Here is a 20,861-nt window from a genome sequence, read left to right as displayed (position 1 = left end):
TTAGAATTTCTGCACAAATCCTTCCACAACTTTAGTTTGAGTATGCTCCAAATTTGATGCTTAATTTGTTATGGTAATATTTTGATATAATTCATAATGCTTTGAATTTAGAATTTTCAATTTACTGAAGAGATTGTAAGAAAGTATGTGCAAAGAAAGATTGCCACTGGTGGGTAATGAATATGATCGTAGTAAGATTAGTGTGGTTTAGTTTTACATCCATAAACAATTCAGAAGTGACTGTGATACGTTATGTGCATGAAGAATCAGTGCTAAGTTTTGAGGCGATATGCTATCCAATTTTTTTTTTTATATATCTTTGTATTGTTTGCTCATTATGGATTTACCATGTTTTTGGTTAGGGTTTTTCTTTGTAATTCCTTAATCTGTAAATCTCATGGAAATTATTTGTAGTGATTTCTGGTAATTAAATATTTAATTTGTAAAGTTAGTTTTATTGTGTTGAATCTATCTTAGCCTTCATCTAGCAGACACCTGAGGCCAAGTCCTTCAAGAAAATTTTCTCCTTCTGCATCCATATCTGTTCCCCCCCTCCCAGCGCTGCTGCTTCTGTGAATTCAGAGTTAATTTTTGAAACCAGCTATGTCTTCAACAGACAAGGAAGAGGTGAAACGACCAAAATCCTTACGGCAACGTGAAATGTCTGGCCTTCATCAAGTATTCTGGGCTGACCTTTTTCAATGTTGTTAGAATCCCTGGCTGGGGAAATGGGCAAGCATCAGTACAGTCTCTCAACTCCTCCCCACTGCTTCTGCCTCTCAGGAGGTTACTACCAGTAACCAAGCAGGTGGGGGTTCTCACCTTCCCCAGCCCCTTGCTGACTTCCAGCAAGTCTTGTGTGAACAAGGTGACTGCCAAGAAACATCCATCTCCTTCACCACCTTCATCCTCCTTGTCAAGTGTTCTGCCTATATGGTGTGGACCTGTCCACCTCCCCAGAAACAGCAATGCATGTGAGGGGCTTTGAACAGTCAAGCCCTCCTCCATAGGTCAGGTGGGATCTGGCATTGGTACTTCAGAGCGTCAGGACAGCCCTACACAAACCCATCTCAGTTATCTGACAGGGATCTCATCCTCAAAATGGTTTTCCTTTTAGCCCTTGCCATGGCCAAGATAGTGTGAGAGTTACATGGATTGTCATGCTGTGTCAGGCACTCAGAAGGGTGGTAGTGTTTCTCATTCTCTTTTGTCCCACAATTCATGGCTATGACACAAAATCCCTCAGTTTTGAACCCAAGGTTTGAGTGTTTCTCCATTCCCTCCCTCCAAAGATTTGTTGGTGGAGAGGCACGCAAGATGTCAGTGCCCACTTCGCACCTTAAAATGTTTCTTGATAGACAAAGAGCCTCAGACCATGGTGCAAGTGCCTTTTCATGAGTAGAAGACATTACAAGGAGGAGTTATCCAAGAACACCATCTCCTTGAAGCTACAGGAGGTAATCCATACAGCTTAAGTCCCCGCTAGCGTGGAGGACCCTCTGACTTGCCCACAAGTTCATGAGGGGAGCACTGGGCCCTCTCTTGGCTTTCAGAAGAACCTCTAGGTCCAACAGGTAACGAGACTACCTTCACCTCATTCTATATGAGGGATGTCACCAACAAGTACATATTGTGCACATATAGTATAGCTAGTTTTCCCACATTCCCAATTTGTACCATTATTGGCAGGTCAGATATAAAAAATTTACTGCTTACTATCTCTGCCATCAATAATAATACAAAGTTAATCTTACTGAAATATAATACTTAAACCTAAAATCCCACAGCTCTACCACATAGAAATTCAAAAATGAACTGCATTTGTCTGGAAGTTACACAACTTCTAACAGAGGTTGTGTTCTTTCAATTTCCAAGACTATACACATATATGGAGGTCAAACAAACAATGACACAAATTCTTCGTTTCCACAATCTATTAAGTCACATATAAAGGTGAAAATGAGTAAAAACAGCAAGAAGTAATCACTTAACCCTTGGTATAATTTCTTATGAAATAGATTTACTGTCGGCAATGCATAAATCCTTACAAAACTATTAAAATGTAAAACTTTTAATTAAAACAACAAGGGCTGAAATGTTACTAATGCTACACAGAAGACAGGGTACAGAAGGAACTACACTTGGGTTTTGCATTACTACAAGCATATGAGACAAGAAAGGTACCAATCAATTTGTCTAAAAATTGAATTATGAGGCTCAGTCTGAAAATGGCACTAGGCCAATCTTCAATAAATGTGACGCATAATCCCTATTTGATTAAAACTTCTTGCAGGTGATTATCGCATTCAAAAATATAAAGCGCATACCTTAAAACTGTTTCATTGTAGAAAAATATAATTTGCCACATGGAAACTGTTTGAGTTGTGAAAAATCCCAACCTTAACATGTAAGTGCTTAAGTTTATGAATTTCAATTACTATCATTCAACAGATCACTGCAATACAGTACCATTTCAAGTAAGCTACAGGATAGATATGAAGCAGTAAATACTTGATGTTGTCTACTTACAAGTGCACAGTTTATGTAGTTTTTATATATAAGAGTGCATAAAGAATCCAATTGTGTAAAATCAAGCATATCAGACTTGGATGTCAATATATACACTGAATAACACCTCTTATTTATATATAATATATTTAGCTTCTACTGCCACATAAATATACGACTTTCTTGTTCCTGAAGTCAATCCCTTCTCCATCAGATTAAGAGCTTAAGGTGCAGAGATACAGTGCATGACCAATGCAAATGAAAAGCAAACTTTAAATACCATTAGATGCTTTTCTTCACATCAGTTTTCTTTCTTGTAACTAACACAAGCATCAACCTTATGCACTGAAGTGGAGAAGGACTTCAACCTGACTTCTTGAGAGTTAGAAATGAAGCATGGCGCAGATTCGCCCCATTTATCAGGGACGTCAGCATTCTCATTAGTATACACGAGTAGATCAAATGCACCTGAAAAAATAAATCCTGGAGGGTTGAAAGCTGCAGGAAAAAATCAATTGTTTGTAATCAAGTTAAAAGTTATTCCTGTCAGAAAATGACCATTTTATCAAAACTTTTTTTTTCAATTTAGTCCCATTACTTTAACATGGCCTACTCTGTGCATGTGGAAAATCCCATGCATATTCCACAGTAAGAAAAAATAACTGACTGATTTATCTACTGGCATTTCAGCTAGTCACCCAGGCAGAAAAAACAAAAATTAATTTTACATAAAATATTCACTCAGACAAACATGCGTAAATACTTTCAAACCTTTTACCTATAAAACCATAATTGAAAAAAGGAATAAAAATATTGAAAAAAGGAATAAAAAGTAAACAGTTACAGAAGGCTTAAATACATAAACAAAATCCTTAGACCAGTTTCTTCAGTGACTTTAAACACTGTATACAACTCCACACTTAACTTCCTCTGTGATTATCCTTGGAAACTAGATAGTTACTATCCATGCCCAAGCACTCTGGCCAACTCACTGACAGTCTCATTATCTGCTAAATCCATGTGAAAGTAGCCCCAAAAAATTTACTTGCCAACTTCTTTAACTCAACCAAAACACCCACCTAAAATGGCTAAAAATCAGCAGATGCTTTGAATTAAGCTTGCCCATGACATCCAGCGCACTCCTTGAACAGCTACTAAACATATTTTCATTTATAACAAAGCTTTTTCATTACCATTAAAATACCACGATGCTTAGCAGTAAAAATGGGTGCAAAACTCAGAAGACAGCCACTACTGACCATTTCAGGATAAAGGACCCCAAACCCAACAACAGCGTCAGGTAAGACATTTCACTTGATTTAATTAATATTGTAATGTTCATAAAAAATTATCCTAAGATTTTATTAAGAAATGAGGTACTTTCATAATTATTGCATAGCGAAACCTTTTTATTATTATTTTCAAAGAATTATACATATGTTTGCCATTATTTTAAAAAAGAAATTGTTCATTTTTGTGTGATAAAATGGCTGTGCTCAATGTCATTTTGAGAAAATGTGGATACAGTAAACCCCGTATTCGCGTTCTCATGATTCGCGGACTCACGCATTCGCGGGTTTCTCTGTGGAACATATCTAGCCATTATTCTCGGAAAATTTGCCCATTCTCCGTATTTTTCACTGAGAAATATTCACTAATTACTGTATTTTCATATAATTTTCATGAATAAATGCACTTTTTTGATAAAGCTATTAAAATACTCAGGTATAAGCATTTTTACAGGGTTTTTCTTGTGTTTAAACTATCAAAATGGGCAGTTCTAAGTGTTTTTAAAGGGGTTTTAAATATTCGGGGATTTTAGCTATTTGCGGGGGGGGGGGTACACATCCCCCACAAATACGGGGGGTTCACTGTATATAATTTGTTATAATTATGTAATTGTTATAATTTATTTTCAATGTTTTCACTTATTACCAATAATAAGCAATCATGTTTAAAAATCATTTATCAATAAACTTAATTTTCATGAAAAATTATGGCCTTGGAAAGCTGAAAGCTTTCACCTATGCAAGAAACAGTACCAATGGAATAACTATTTTCAGGTCAAGTGTTAAATTCATATTACTAAATTTATATCTTTTGGACAAAAGTTGGCAATGTCTGGGGAAATCGAAAGACCAAAAACATGGGCTACATGAATGATGGAGATGGCTGCAACAAACTATATTTACAACTTTGTTGGGATTGGATGCAACAGACTATAATATTTACAACTTAACTACAAGAAATACCAAAATGGAAGACTCTCAAAAATGTAAAATATTATGCTTTCTTTAAAAAAGATATTTGATAACTTACAGACACAGTCCAATAATGGTAAAAATGTGACGCAGGCAGTGATCTGGCGGATTACATCTCTCATTTCTTTCTGAATGATCTTGAGTTCCTTATTACCAACCTTTCCCCTGAAATATATTTTTGTTTTTAAAAATGCAGACCAAAGACCAGATAGTTAAAATTCTGCTACAGCATCCCTACAGAAAACAAAATTGTAGTGTCAAAACATGCCTAGTCAATTCAATTATGTCTTAATAGAAGAAAAGTTCATTTGTATTGGCTGGGGTATAATGACATCCTCTCTGGTCAGTGTTTGGCACCAGATGAATTTTTAAATTTCTCCTTATAACAGATGACTTTTTAAATTTCTCCTTATAACAGATGAATTTTTAAATTTCTCATTATAACGGTATGACGCTTTTTTTTTTTCTCTTTCTTTTACTGTCTTGAGGCTTAATAATTCCTGGCTCTTCCACAAGTACTGCAGTTTAGTCAAGAAGGCAACATCAGTTTACCAAAACTCTCATCTCTTCTCTATATGTCAAAATATTAAAATCCTCTGCTGAACTCACACTAAACTATTATCTTATACAGCGTAAGTTGTATTGATATTATATAAACATTTACATTAACACCTCAACTTGATAGATCCCACCAGTATTAGTTACATTAATAGTTATATAAACACATTAACACCTCATCTCAGTGGACTAACATACTTACCAGCTACATTAATATGATATTTTTTGGTATTCTTTCATTTTAGATGTGATACATTTCACGATAAATCTCTTAAACTGAAAGTTAAGTGTCAAGCACAGGTTAGTTACTATGTGGAATTGCAGTTAGCTATGAGATGGTTAGAAAATATTCAAGTGCAGGCTATAATATCAGGTCTCTGTTACTTAACACACTGCTGCTAATCATAAAGTAGCAAAGGTGCTACTGTAATTACAGTAAACTTCATTCCAATTTCTGAAAGCCTGGAAGCAACAAAGGATAATTTTGTTCATGTTATAAGTTACTTGACAACTTACTCCTTTGCTGAATGAGGTCCAAACCCAACTTCATGCTGAATATTGAAACTCCATCTCTCTAGAACTTCTTTGTTGTCAACATTAGTTACTACAAGAACAAGTCTCTGCACATGTCCTGCCTCAAGCCAATCTGGAAAAAGAAAGATTTGATAAAATCACAAGAATGAAGAACATTTTAGAAGTCAAAGCATTATTTTACAATAACATAAGCAATCTACCCAAGATGTATTAGTTTATTGTTCACTGAAATTCCAAATAAAAGGCAAATACAGCAACAGAAAATAAGTAGAATGTTAACACAATACTTCATCAGAAATTGAGATAATTTGACAGAAGTATAATACTGTACACAAATGAAAAACAAAGTTAACTGAAACCTTTTATTTGTCCCAAGACATTGTCGAGGTATTCTTTGACCTTTTCATCAGTAGTGGCGAAGAGAGTAAGTCCATATTGCTGCTTGTAAGTGAAGGACTCGGGAGGGTATACACCACGCTGGTACAAGATACTGTTTATCCCATAATCTGAAAACACATAAAAGCAAGGGTAGTGAGACATTCCTGACTAGAAAGTGGGGGACGGGGTGGGGAGGCTTTCCTGCCAACTGTAACCACTATATTTACCCTCATAATCCTGCCTGTCTCCGAACTAATAATCAAAACCAGCCTACCCTAGGATAGTTCCCTGATTCACCTGATATTAAAGCCACTCTGGACCCCACAAGTTACAAAACTTCCCAGAGTATTATTACTATTAATAACATGACATGGAAGCTGTGAACCTAGTTAGAAAAGCATAATGCTACAAGCCTTTGAAGCCCTTAAGAAAAGCAACCTAACATGGAAAAAGATATAGAGAAAAAGCTATAAAATATAACAAATTTTCGTAAGTAATTTGCATTTTTCCTATACTACAGAGATCCAGCCCCTTTAGTTCGAAGACCTACGTCAAGGAGATTGTATTGACTAGGGTGGACTCTGATATCCACTAAACAGACATTCCGACCAATGAGACACCCATTCTACAAAACCAATCATAGAAGATTGCCTACTTTCCTTGGCACATGTTCACAGACAAATGATGGCAATTCTGTGCAATACTAAGGGGGTGACCCTCTTGCCAGTCAAGATCTGGTGCACAAGGTTGTACTTCACCTTCAAGACTGACAGTCAGGTTAGGATGGCTAGGTGAAGGCCCAGTACCCTAGGTTGGGAAAGGTAAGGTTACAATGCATACCTGTAATTGGTGGCTTATGCACTTCAGACCAATCCCATAAAGGTAAATGTGAAGACATTTAGCCTACCTCACCCCTTTGGTTTTGGTAACTTTCAGTTTATGCGCTAAATGGGTGGTGTGTTTAGTACCAGCCCCTTGGGATGTACATAAAAACTAAACAAAACACAGTAAATATCAAAAGCACAAACATAAGCAAAACATAAGCAAATGGCAGTAAATATTCTGGTCAGTGACTGGCAGGAACCAGGCTGCTAGTGTTCAGCTTCACCCCTGCTGATATAATTCACTCAATTCTGGTTTCCCACTTAAAACTCCATTTCTCAAGTGATTCCCCATAACTGTTTGCCCAGAACCTACACTGGGGTCCTAGAAAATATAAAAAACAAGAGATCTGCACCAAAAACAGGCTAACAGTCAGCCACAAACACGAGAAGCGTTGAAAAATATATGATTCACGTATCCGGATGGAAATTAAAGGACAGTATTACAGTGGGCTACTACTTAATTTCTAGCTAGGCTATATCTTTCACTTGGAAAACTTCTTCGTCAGAGGCTAGACTAGGCCTAACCTTGGTCCATAACTCGACAAACCTAATATCCAACTCTGAATGAAGACTGCACAGCTACTCAAGCAAGCAAGCAAGAAGCATGGCTGTAATTATAACCTCTGGGGTAATTTTACTTACGATGCCGAAAGCTGGTACTGTATATGCTAGGCTAGGCTATTAACCACGTAACCCTCCGCTATGACAACTGATTTCTCGTTACTCACTTCATCTAAAATTGGATATAACATAGAATTCCTATTAAATCGTAGAAAATTAGTGAAATTAAAGCACTAAATACCAGAATACCTTAGCCCAAGGTCTTGGCAAGTCATCGCAGCGGTAACCACCAAAGAGGCAGCCTAACCGATTTTAAAAGCTTCGTGTGCGCTTGAAAACAAGATGCCAGTCAAATTCAAGGTCTCTGTTGTACAGACTTATATTTAAGGTATATGGACATCAATTGAACTTACAGAAGAATTCCGAAACCAGTTGAGCAGAGCCTTTCAAAGTTATGCAATTTTTAGACTCGGTCTTCGTACCCGCCATGTTATTGCCGCGTGACACTTTCGAATGTGATTGGCTAACTGACTTAATAACTGGAATTCATATTTGTAAGAATATCATTCTAGTAAATATGTGACAGGAATTTTTAATACCTTTACATTAAGCATAAATCTGTTAGATAACGAATTCATGCCCTATCAATTTATATGTTATGTTAATTTAAATGTAATTGTTTTAAAAAATTCATGCGACCACTAATTTTTTTGTTTTGTTTCCCAGCTGACGTGTTGCCAGGGTGTGATAATTGATAAATTAATAAGTCAATGGGAATAATACTTAATGCTTCTGTAGTATTTCCGTGAATGTGAATTATAAAGATAGCTTTCTATCCCTCTTGTTCAAATAGCGGCTTCCCTTTCATTCGAGCATAGACTGAAATTTATATACACAAAAAGAAACAATTTAAAATCCTGACAAATATTCGTGATTTTCATTTTTGATACTTCTACTGGTAAGAGCAGGGTCACTGGGAGAGGAAATCATAATTCATGGTTAGCTTATGTCTCCCAAAGCTTTCTCATATAAATGATTACTATAAGTAATAGAGAGAAGAAAATTTTACGATTATTCAAGGCCATTACGTGTTGCCATTACAAATCAAAATAGTTTCCAGTTCTCAGTTATCGGCCGGCACCACCCAGCTCTTGTTCAAACTTTTTATATTGAAAATTAAGTCTACCAACATTGATACATTTCTGTAACTGCTTGGTAATGTTTTTTCACTTTTTTGTCAGGCCCCGCTTCGCCGAAGGCGCTCTGCGAGATCCACAGACTCACTTGTCTTATACACAATTATGTAATGACATTATGACCTTTCGGTATTCATGTAGCGTACTCCACATTACTTGCCAAATCCATGGCGTCATTTCACTCAGAGAAAAAAAGGATGTCTTCAATTTTTTCTTGAAAGACTTCATATTTTCAGTTCTGATTTCAAGTATGCCAATCCAAGACTTGGTCTCGACGTAATACCAAGAATTCAACTAGTTTCTGATGAAACCCAATACTAGCAAATTCAGCATGCAGGTATTCACACTAACTGGATGACTGTGGTACCTGAGGTCTGTCTTTGTCACAGCCAGTGCCACCCGATATCTAAAATAAAATACATTAAGACATATAGGCATCTATCGGGATTATGTCGTTTCCTTCTAAGCAAGTTTCCTGCGCGTAGTCAATGAATTATTCCATCACGGTGTACCTAACGTCTTAAAATCGTCCTTTTGTCCCTTTCATCTCCCTTTGATTATCACATGAAAATGTTTTTCTTAATTTTCCAAATAAATGGTAAATATGGGAAAATACAATGCCTACTAATGAATCCAATGATGTAAATGGCATAAGATGACAATTTTGATGCATCAGCAGTTACCGAATTCCAAGCAGTCTTTTAATCGCAAGGAATGTACAATTCGCGCTTATCTCCATTAGTAGAGCTTGTATTTACAGGTGCTTTTCACGTTGGAACCAAGATTAAACAATAGTCTCATATCTTGGGTGTCAGTTCCAAAACCATCAACCAGTTTGAGAAATTGAATTTATATTCCCCACCTGTATCATGTCTTAGTATAAATAGGTGGGAACGGCTTCCTGTATTTACAAATTTTCCCATTTATGCATTCCAAAAACCAAATCATAACACCCATCTACTTTCTGTAAGTCCTGTTGGTATCTGGCGTAATTATTTTTTCCCATGGGTTTTATCAATTTATTAATTTTCCTAAACAAATCACAATGTTCTCTTCATATTTCCTAAATGTCATAGTCATCCATCACCCAGTTTTGTCACTCATTTCCTTACTCTCTTCTTTTCTTCGTTCGTGAACGAATGAGTTTATTGACATTTTTTATAATTTCATCTTCATTCCCGAAAGCATGCATGCCTAAACAATCATTAAGAAATGGAAGATCTAAGCAGTGATTGAGTCTCTCTCTCTCTCTCTCTCTCTCTCTCTCTCTCTCTCTCTCTCTCTCTCTCTCTCTCTATATATATATATATATATATATATATATATATATATATATATATATGTGTGTTGTGTGTGTGTGTGTGTTTGTGTGTGTGTGTGTATAATAGTTGCCTTATATGTATTTATGATTATTTTCAATTTTAAAAGGTGATAAGACCCCATTGTGGAGACGCTGCTAAAACTATAATAAAAATCGAACGAATGGAATGGAATGGAATACTTAAATGTTTTTATTTAATATATATATATATATATATATATATATATATATATATATATATATGTATGTGTGTGTATGTACTGAATATACATTGGAATGGAATGGAATACTTAAATGTTTTATTTAACCTAGGGATATACATACATACATATACACATATACACATATATATATATATATATATATATATATATATATATATATATATTCCTTAGGTTAAATAAAACATTTAAGACTTCCACTCCATACTATTCGTTCGATTTTATTATATTTTTAAGCAGCGTCTCGACAATGGAGTCTTTATCACTCTTTAAAATTGAAAATAATCACAAATAAATCCATATGTGGCAACTGTTAGACTAACGCGGGATTCTTGGAGTTGACTTTGAGTGCGTAAAGTGTTAGAACGAAAAAGTTACTTTAATTTCTTCCAGATATTTTTTTATTGTAAGAGCCTTTCTTCTGAGTGAATTTGATAGGTAATTCTTTTATTGTTTCATATGCATTATTACATGTTTACTGTAATATTCATAATAGTTCAAATTGCCATTGAGAAGTTTAAACAGGCGTACATCCTTAGGCCTAGTCTACCTTGCGCTAATGTTAAGGTATTATAGCTTTGTGATTTTATTGAAGTAATAATGTTTCCAGTGCATGTATCATTCTATAGTGTAATTATAATTTGGAAAAAAGCAGTTATGCTAAAACTTAATATAATATTACTGTGAGTCTGTAGGCCTAGAGCTTACCCGATCCGTAAATCTAGTTTAGGCTAATGTAGTACCGTAGGCAACAAGTTGTAAAGAATGGAGTGAAATAATTTTGCCCAAGCTGATGTTTTATATAAATGGTTTACGTCGAATTTTTGAATTTTCACATTGCACATTCGTGAAAATCATGAGTAGCCTATTTGTCCCTGCTAAAAATCGAGGCTAGCGTAGCCCCCAGGGATAGGCCTAACCTATTTTGTTTAAGGTCAGGGTTTCCCATTACACGTTTTGTTAAGCTAGAAACAGTAGGCCCAGGCTAAACTACTAGACTCGGCCAGATTGATGTTGCTAGTGTATTTGGTTAATGTATATTAGGCCTATCATGTTTAGGCCTAGGATAGACTAGTATCTTAAGTAAAGAGTCTGTTTATTTTACTGTATGCCATTATTGCGTTATGGAGTTTAGAATATAAAATATTCCTATGTTTTAAAGTCTGCTTTGAATGCTTCTGAGGTTCATTTCATGAACAAATGGGTCGTTTTAGAGACACTGGGCCCCTTTATATGTTACAATCCAGGCTACATAATTGGTAAGTGAGGGTAGCTGTATTGGGTAATCCTACAGTTTAGGGGTCCAAATTCACTGCTCTCTTGTGTGTGTGTTCAGGTTTCTTTACTATTTTCAATTTCTTTCAACAGATCTGCAAACAGGAAGTATATTTGCTAAAAAAATAAGCAGTTTATCTGCCTACAGAAGCAGAGATTAAAAAAAAAAAAGGAATAAATATTGCAGTGTGCCCACAACTGTGTTTGTGGAGTAACGCTTAGGAACCAGGAACCAGGTAGGAACCTGGCATGGGCTCTTTCTCTTCAGCAGCCACTTTTTGATAAATCTGAAAAAAATGAGCAGTTTTTCTGCTTACAGAAGCAGAGATTTACGATTTTCTCAAAATTCTATGGGTTTGTATCCCCTAAGGCATGTTTTTGTTTATTTACGTTCCCCTTTTGTTCCCTTTGTTTTTTTTACAATCACAGCTTCTGTAAGCAGATAAACTGCTCATTTTTCCATTGTTTTCCATGATTCAGTAAATGGTTGATAAATCTGTGTTGATCTTGACTGTATGTAATGTCATGAATTTGGACCCCTAAACTGTAGGATTACCACCTATTGTTTGGGGGAAAACATAAAATGGGTAAAATACAAGGATGGATTTAACTCAACCTATCCTAGAGGGTGTTTAAGTTAGATGGGGGATCCAGAGGTAAGGTCCCGCCACCCCAGATTAGGTTGGGGGTTGGTCCAAGGTGGTTCAGCATCTCTGAAATTACTGCACTCATTTTCTTATGGAATGAATCTCAGAACTGTTCAGAGCACAATTAAACACAGGAAAATCATGATTTCAACTCCAGAATGCAATACAGTACATAATTGTTTGAAGTAAAAATTTACCCCAGTACTATATATGATGCCTGCCTAATCCATTGTTTATATGAGACTTCAAACCTTTGCCTTTTATATAACCCATTGGAATATTCCCAGTCTGGGGTGAAACCAAACTGTATAGGGAGGTGTACAATTATGTTGACTTTGATGGTATGATTTTTTTTTTCTGCCTGTATACAACATTGGTAATCAAGTGCATGAATGTATCAGACCTCCACATGCACTCTTGTATGATTTTGTTTCATATAACTAGTGTTGATCACTGCATATTTAACATATACCTAGTGTCATAAAATGTTTGTATATGAAAGAAGAGATTTTGTCATTCCACAAAATTGCACAGAAGCTTTTGTATTAAAAGAAGACCTAAAGAGTATTCATGTCCATATGATGATTTACATGGTATGATGCAATTATTGGTTTCTAAAGAGTATTCTTCAGCATAAGTTGGAATGGGCCATTTAGTTTGGACGTCTGACTTGCTCTAGGTTGAGTTGTTGACACTTGATGTCTTGTTGATATCTGACATGCTTGTATGGTTTTTCATTAGTTAAAAACAGAAAAAATCTGCTGCAAAGATGTGAGAGTACACTTGGCTTTATGTAGGTGCTTCGTCTCCTGGTTGTTAACCCATTGGTATTGTAGTTCTCTAATTCCAGCCTACCCTCCAGGATCTTGCAAGTCCTGGCCTACTTGGTAGAGGCGAGGACATTGTTTGACTAGAATATGCTAGAAGTTGTAGATGACTGTTCCCCAGCTTTTGCAGTGGTGCTCTGGATGAAAAATCAACTTATTGTTAAGGGACTGCACCTCTCTATTGAGTGAGTTTTGTGCTTGAGACTTGATGAAGATTGATACAACTCATTTTTTGTTGGATTCCATCAGAGATGGCGGCTTCTTGTTTTGGTGGATTTGAAGGATGTGTATTTTCAGATGCCCATCTGTTAGTTGTCCAGGAATTACCTCTGTTTTGTCTACAAAAGGACTATAACAGTTTAACCTATCAGGTTTTCACATGAGCATTCACATGGGTGTCAGCTTGGGCCTACTCTCAAGAGATATGTCGTCTGCATTATCTCAGCAACTGGCTGCTCCTGGCTGTTACCAAGTTTCAAAGACCATTCTAGCTCACGCTGAGGAATACTTCGACATGAAAGGCTCTAGTTTGTATACCTATGAAAAATACAAATTACTTTAAAAGTAAAAGTTTATATTTCAAGTTTATCCCAAGGCCTTGTTTTGTATAGCTAAGCAAACTTTTTTTTATACTGTAGTTAATACATTTAAATGTCATGCAATAGATGAATGATGGTGCTTTATAACTTTTGGTTGTATTATAAGGCAGCACTTGCTTGAAAGTAAGCATTGTTAGTGTAAGTAAGGTTAAGGTGGCTTTAGTGCTTCTTGGTTAATTACATTGTACAGTATTCTATTATCTTCAGAAATAATTAGTCTAGATATGTACCCAGGATCCATTGTGCCAAAAATCCACTACAGTGTTTCGAGGGACAAAGTTTTATGTTAGAGAAATTTTGTATTGTGAAGGCTGCTTGAATACAGGTAAAATGTATGTGTACACAGTATCTAAGGTGTGACATATCCCTTGGTCATCCCTAATTACTGTATATCTCCCATTTCCCTAAGTGGTGTTATATTAATTTTAAGTTAAATAGATGAGAGAGCTTTTGAATATTTATTTGATATTTTTTTCAGGATGGATGACTCTGAGAACATAAGAGAAGACTTGAATCCTTGGGAATTGGCACGGAATATGTCTTTGGCATCATCCCAGTCTACTTCAGGTGGATTAAAAGGCTCTTGTGCTTTGAGGAAAGCAAGTAATTTCAATTCAGTTTTTGCCAAAGCAGGCTCTAAAGAGAGAGGGCCTTTTCAGAGGGCTAGCATTGTTGATGGGGATCCATTTGTTCTTTCCACAGAAAATGAGATTTATTTGGAAAATGAAAAGGCTGCCTTTCATTCAACCACAAGTACCAAAAAAGCAGAACAAGGAGATTTTGCAACTGATTCTTTTGAACAAACCGGATTAACAAATGGTCGTGGAAAGAATATTACTGATTTTGGGAAGACAACAACACCCTCAGTGTTTAGCAAAGCCAGTTCTTTGGAACCAGTTCTAAAAGAGGGACAGTCTGAGTCTGGTTCTGTGCCAGATGCCAAAATTATTTTAGATGAATTAAATTGTAGCCCTCTTAACAAACTGAATACTTTTCATGGAGAAACTAAGGAAAGGGACTTTTCAAGTGTTGATACCCCAAAAACAGTTGTCCCTGCAGTAAAAAAGGTGCCCGTTTTTGGTGGTCGCAAAACTCAGATCGCAAAGGGAGATCTTGATAAGGAGGAAAACTCAGTCCCAAAGAAGATTCCAAAATTTTCTAGCAGTGTAATAAAGAAGGCACCTCCATTTGCCCCTTCTCATTCTGTGTTAGGTTTCAAAGGCAAAGGAGGAAACAAAATAACTGGTAGGCAGTTACTTAGACCTAGTTTTCAGGATAATCAGATTAACAGTGATGTGAAGAAATCTGTGTTGGAAACATCAGAAAATGACAAAGTGGAAACTGAAAGTCTGAGAAAATATCAGCATGAAACTGTATCTGGGGACAAGGGAAAGGAGAGAATGAAAGAGCCTCAGAGTGAAATTTCTTACAAAACTAATAAAAGTGAAACAATGAAAACAAGTCATTGTGAATCCCTGTCCACAACTGAAAAAAAGGAAAATGCTAAAACTTTAACATTTAAAACAGCATCTGGATCATATAAGAATAAACTTGAAGAAATGGTCAAAGCCAAAACACCAATTAAAACTGATAAGAAGCCCAGTGTCAAAGCCGCTGCATCATCAAAAACTAAAGTAGAGGGGAAGTGTAAAGCATCCAAATTTCAGTTATTATCCAAAATTGATGCAAAGAAAAGTATAAAGGATCCTGAAGTTATAAGACCACTTAAGTTGGCCTGTCATGACAAAAAGGAATCCAAATCAAGTTCATCACTTTCAGAACAGAAATTAGGAAAGACAACCAATGTTTGTGATGATGAACAAAATAACAAGTTATGTGATTTGGAAAATGAGGACACTGACATTTCTGTTGATGGTTCCATAGAACTGGAGAGCAACAGGATGGGAGAAGGAATTGGCCACAGAGAAATTGACTTGGAAGTACCATTAGATAGGAAAATTCCTGATTTTGAAACTGATTGGAGTAGTTCAGACTCACAAAAGCAAGACTTAACCAAGGAAATGAATAACAAGAATGCTGAGGAATCTGAAACTGTTTTGTTCAATCTAGATGCGGTAAGCTGTAGTCTTGTATCGTACTTTACTCTCATGGGGATGATAGTACCGAGGGTTTATTTTCAGTAGTAAAATTTACATGTTACTGTATTTGATAACTTACAGTTTTTCAGAAATCTTATTCTGTACAGTAATTGGAGAAAATGAAAATGAAGATTCTGAAAAAATCTTAAATTGATTGGCTTCCTGATATTTGATGTTGATGAAGTTTGGACAATCATGTAATGTTTGTTAAAACCGGATTTGAGCCCGCCGTTAACCGTGTGCCAGCAATGTCTGTAAAATAGAGGGCTTCCTGATATTTGATGTTGATGAAATCCATGTACAACTTTTAGTAAATTTATAATATTGAGTCATGGTGTGAATGGAAATTATTTGAAATCACCTGATTTTTATGGTTGTTATAGTGTTGTATTACTTTATATTATTGTATTAATCAGATTGAAAACATTTATGACTTGTAATTTTGTAGTAGATAATATTATAGATTTCAAAATATAACCACCCAGGTACCTCAAGCTTATCAGAGCTTTCAGGCTTATCATTATAGTGACTAAGCCCATTAATGAACATAATGGTTTAAATTTGTTGCTTGCAACATTCGTATGTTCAATGTGTGCTTGTTTCTGACCCCAGGCTGGTTTAGATTAATCTGAGCAGCATTATCAGAAGTAAATTGTTCATTGTGATTAGGAATTCAATTGCTCATAGGCTGGAAAGGAGGAACTGCAGATGCAGTCCAGTGTTTAACAGACTTACACACCTAGGAATATCTAATGCAGTGTGTAGACAAACCAACAAGGGAAAATAATACCATAGTTTAGCATTTTCCTTTGAGGTTAGTGTGATGTTCATTCTAGGTGTTGGAGAAGAATCACGAAAAAGCAACCTTATGACAGTCCGATTTGAAATTGAAACATCTTAGAGAAAAAGCTAAACTTGCATGAAGTGATGTTGGAAGTTCGTAAAAAAAAAAAAAATGAGAGATGTAGGGGAAACAAATGCAGAGCAGATATGGCATTCATGCAAAACCATCTCTATGCAGTTCAAGAGTGTTGCATTCAGCAAAGGAAAACATCACTAAATGGGATCAGTCTGTCAAGATGGTTTAGAATGGATATTACTGGAGCAGTTAAGACTGACTGGAAGCACATACACACTGTCAAATTAATGCCATTGCAAGGGACAGAAACACATCATCTGGTTTAGCCATCTGTGTATTTAGTCAGATAGTTTGGTCAATGCTGTATAATCATATTTGGGTGATTGGGATTTGACTGTTCATACAGTGGATCTAAAGGTAGATGTCAAAGGTTATAATTATGGTAAATGTATTTAGCATACATATTCCACTATTATAAATATTGTACAGTAATGTCAAGGTCATACATACAGGAGTCCACATTTAGATAGAAATACAACTTTGCCCTTGATTTTAAAATTACCTGTATACAAGATTGAAACTTAATAACAGGCATTCACATTCCACTAGTGTGGCCTTTATGCAGAGTTACTGCGATGTCATTCTTATATAGACCAAAGTTCACAGTGATTTTAAGGTCTTAATTATATAGGCCAATGTTCAAATAGGAATTTACCACCATCAGTAGCACCATATTTCACAGTCACATCTTGTCAGAAGCATCACATTATGCAAGGAAATATATATATATATATTTTGTATATTGTAGTCTTATTTTGTGGCTACTCTGTACATTTTATTGAAATTATTAAATTGTTTTTTCTTATAGACTTAAGTACAAACATATTAACTTTAGCCATAATTTGAAAGTCATCCACACAGAAAAAAGACAAGAAAAGTGAGCTGAAGACAAAATCCGCTGACCTAGAAAATGGAAATGCAGCTGTCAAGAAGGTGGACAACAAGTGGGATAAATTCTTCAGTGAAGTAATTAGTCAGGTTATGAATAAAGATGTAAATGCAGAGGTAAGTTTTTATATGTGTTCAGTATACAATAGCAAACATTTGACTTCAGTATATAGAAAAATTTTAATTTTTTATGCAAATACTAGGGAAAAAGGATTTAGGTTCATGTACCTACCTTTATATCTAATTGTCCCTACAGGAATTGTTGTAGATGTGAAAACAAGTATACAGACAGTCCATCTTTGGTGGGTGCTACTTATTCAGCATTAGATATGTATAGTAAAATCTGTGGCATGTTTACAAAATCTACCAAGTCCCATGGAACAAGGTGGGAAAATTTAGAACACAGCATAATATAATTGCAAGGAAACATGTAAAATTGTGATACACAGCAGTTCAAGTCAGCCTACCTTACCTGTGTCTCTTACTTAGTTTTTGCGTGTTTGCATCTGGGAAGCGTGTGATGTGTTTTTGTAATTATGATTGCAACCCTTTTGTTGTAATCTTTGCATAATTTTATTCCCATTAATGCTTGACAGAAAACTGATAGAAAAAAAAGATACTTTTTTTTAAAAGACACAAATTAAAAGGAGAGACAGATGAAGATAAAAGATTGTTTTTAATGACTTGAAGTTGGCTGCACAGTAAAAAAAAACCATCCTGAAGGATATTGCCTAAAGAAAACAACTTGCAAATTAAGCTCAGCAGTGATAATCAAGAGACATGGTATGTTCTTGGCATATGATTCGATGATATTGTGAGTGACTTTTGCTCTGGCCACTTGAATAGTTGAGACATGTTGACCTTGTTTCAGGAACCCTTTTGCGCAGTCATGCCCAGGGAGATTATTCTTTGTTCTTTTTACTGTTACACCAGTTTATCCAGATGATTTTTATGAAATGCACAAACTGATTCTTCTTCATTTGTTAAAAGAGATTGTCCCCAGATTGTTTATGTGCTCTCCTTTAATAGCATCTTGAAGGGTGCTTTTGTGAATTCCAAATTGGAATAACATTTATCATAAACTGAGTTACCCTTAAATAACATTACAAGCTTTCTGAAAACTAGATTCTGATTTCTCAATTCTATAATGGCCTCTAAACTGTACTGTAATTTTGTCTGTTTTATTTTAATATTGTGGTATTAGGAATCTTCCAGGGCATTCTCAGAATTCATACATTCCTATGAGACCATTAGGAGGTGATACATCTAATTTATACCAGGTTCATTTTGTGGAAAAATAATGTTTTACATTTTTTTTTTACTCCAGTTCAGACTTATCCAACTGTACATGAAAATAACTGACAAAACCATTAAATGTTAAATTAAGCATGTTCACGATAAACAGAGCACTAATGTCATGAATTCCATCATAATTCCATGCGTTTCTATTCTATGTTCTCAGGCTCGTTTTTTCCAAAGTTTGACATTTTTATAAAAAAATTTAATCATGATAATTTTTCTTAAATACTTTAAGAAAACATTAGAATGAGGCATCAATAAAACAGTAAGAGATAAACTGACAAAATTAGCTTTTTTGATTATTTATTACAAGAGATATTTACTCCTAGAACTTTTTATTGGAAACTTTTTTTGAACTCGCCTTGCATCCAAACTTGCCCTACCTGTTAGTAAATCAAAAACAAGCTTGCACCCAGCAGCTCCCACTATTTATCACAGCTTAGGTATTATGCTTTTAATGCATTCCTTTGAGTTAGGAGGAAATACCTTTGGATTCAAAATACCTAAAGTAGTTTTTGTTTTTATCCATAGGAAAGGAAGGAGTTTCAGGCAAAATCAAGAAATGTGATGAAGTCACACAAGTGAGTATTTAATGATTTTTATACCATTGCATTGTGTGTTTTCAGCATATTTTTCATTTTCTGAAAAAATTTGTTAGAACTGTAGCTAGAATTTCGTAGACCTGGGCTGTTGCTGGAATCAAAACAGTCTAGGGAGAGTGTGAGCTGGGATTTAGGAAGTATTTTTGGTAACTGGCAATACTCGACAATATAATAGTAATTCTACTCTTAGTAGTGGTATGTGTCATATTAGTGTAATAACTTAACTCATTTTTATGGGATTGGTAATTCTTTTAATATATATGCATTAGCTTTGTCTTTTAAGTAGTTTATGGGTGTATGGGGAGTAGTGAATATTGACATAATGTGTATGTATGTGTAATTAAATTTATGGAAAATGCATTCGTGTGTCTTGGGTAATGTGCACATAGCTGTATGATGATGAGTGTAAGCTTTTGAGGTTGGTGTTATACCAACATTTTACTCTTGGGTAATTGCATATCTTAGAAAGAATTTAGTAAGAATAGCTCAAACTACATAATCATTGGTCATTACAATATCTCCTAGATTTGAATACATTACCATGTTTCTGTAGGAAAGACCCATGATGTGATACTTCCTACAGTAAGAAAAATATTACTGGTATCCAAGGATACTTTTGCTGCTTAAAGGTTATTTTTTATACAATGAATACTGATACATGTAATGTTGAGACTAGATTTTAATACCTCATTAAATCAAATAGTCTATTCATGTTATCAAATAGTGTACTACATAGTGTACACAGTTTTTAACTCTGTATGTGTGTGTGTGTGTGTGGGTGTTTCATACATCATGGAGCAACTGCAGAAACATGACTGCTTGTACTCTACATAGTTGTTTACTGTAACTAAATAGATTTTTTCCCCTCTTACTACTCCATTTTTCTCTTCTTGGACTGTCTTGGCTGATGTCTTAAGAAACAGTGGATGTATTTCAATATTTGGTTTGATTGCTGTCTTGTAGAATTCATGTCATTGTGTCCAATCTCAATAATTGACAACTCCAAGGGTGCCAGGTTTAATTCCTGTATCTATACCTATATCTATATTACCATAAGTCCTTAGAGCTACTTTGCAGCATGCTCGTTAAAAGTAGATATAATGTTAATTTGTTATGCTTGAATATTAGCAGTTTATAGTGGTAATTTCTGCATTTAATTTTACAGGTTTAAGGAGGCTGCAAAGAAGAGAAATTGTTGGAGTAAAGATACGCTTAGATTTGATGGTAAGGTTGAGACCCATATATTAATCTAAATTATACTTTCCTAAGTTTATTTTCACTTCT

General features: G+C 35.2%; 2 protein-coding genes across 6 annotated transcripts in view; one reads left to right on the top strand and one right to left on the bottom strand.

Moving 5' to 3' along the window:
• Positions 1-1,919: 1,919 nt before the first annotated feature.
• mad2 (mitotic arrest deficient 2) lies at positions 1,920-8,248 on the bottom strand. The gene is made up of 5 exons (XM_067116781.1): positions 8,098-8,248; positions 6,221-6,367; positions 5,844-5,973; positions 4,828-4,934; positions 1,920-2,976 (listed from the first exon to the last, which is right to left on the bottom strand). Exons 1-5 carry the CDS (start codon positions 8,171-8,173, stop codon positions 2,810-2,812), a joined length of 627 nt encoding a protein of 208 aa, XP_066972882.1. The 5' UTR covers positions 8,174-8,248; the 3' UTR covers positions 1,920-2,809.
• A 2,475-nt stretch (positions 8,249-10,723) lies between these two features.
• The window catches only part of LOC136846078 (neurofilament heavy polypeptide-like), a 38,782-nt gene continuing 28,644 nt past the window's right edge, over positions 10,724-20,861 (top strand). For 3 of the 5 annotated variants that reach the window (XM_067116770.1, XM_067116772.1, XM_067116771.1), the window contains exons 1-5: positions 10,724-10,860; positions 14,249-15,845; positions 17,638-17,793; positions 19,507-19,556; positions 20,743-20,801. In XM_067116770.1, coding sequence (XP_066972871.1) covers positions 14,250-15,845; positions 17,638-17,793; positions 19,507-19,556; positions 20,743-20,801 — 1,861 coding nt within the window. In that variant the 5' untranslated portion in view covers positions 10,724-10,860; position 14,249. The remainder of the gene's footprint in view (positions 10,861-14,248; positions 15,846-17,637; positions 17,794-19,506; positions 19,557-20,742; positions 20,802-20,861) is intronic. The other 2 variants (XM_067116773.1, XM_067116774.1) reach the window with 1 other exon arrangement.

This window comes from Macrobrachium rosenbergii, chromosome 14 (assembly GCF_040412425.1).
Source record: "Macrobrachium rosenbergii isolate ZJJX-2024 chromosome 14, ASM4041242v1, whole genome shotgun sequence".
NCBI classification, from domain to species: Eukaryota; Metazoa; Arthropoda; class Malacostraca; order Decapoda; family Palaemonidae; genus Macrobrachium; species Macrobrachium rosenbergii.
This window is presented reverse-complemented; position numbering and strand designations above follow the sequence as displayed.

Coding starts and splice junctions, on each gene's coding strand:
- mad2 (XM_067116781.1), bottom strand. CDS start 8,173: ATGGCGGGTACGAAGACCGAGTCTAAAAATTGCATAACTTTGAAAGGC. Junction 6,368..8,097: donor ACTGGTTTCGGAATTCTTCT/GTAAGTTCAATT, acceptor ATGTGTTTTCAG/ATTATGGGATAAACAGTATC. Junction 5,974..6,220: donor TGTCTTGGGACAAATAAAAG/GTTTCAGTTAAC, acceptor TTCTTTTTCCAG/ATTGGCTTGAGGCAGGACAT.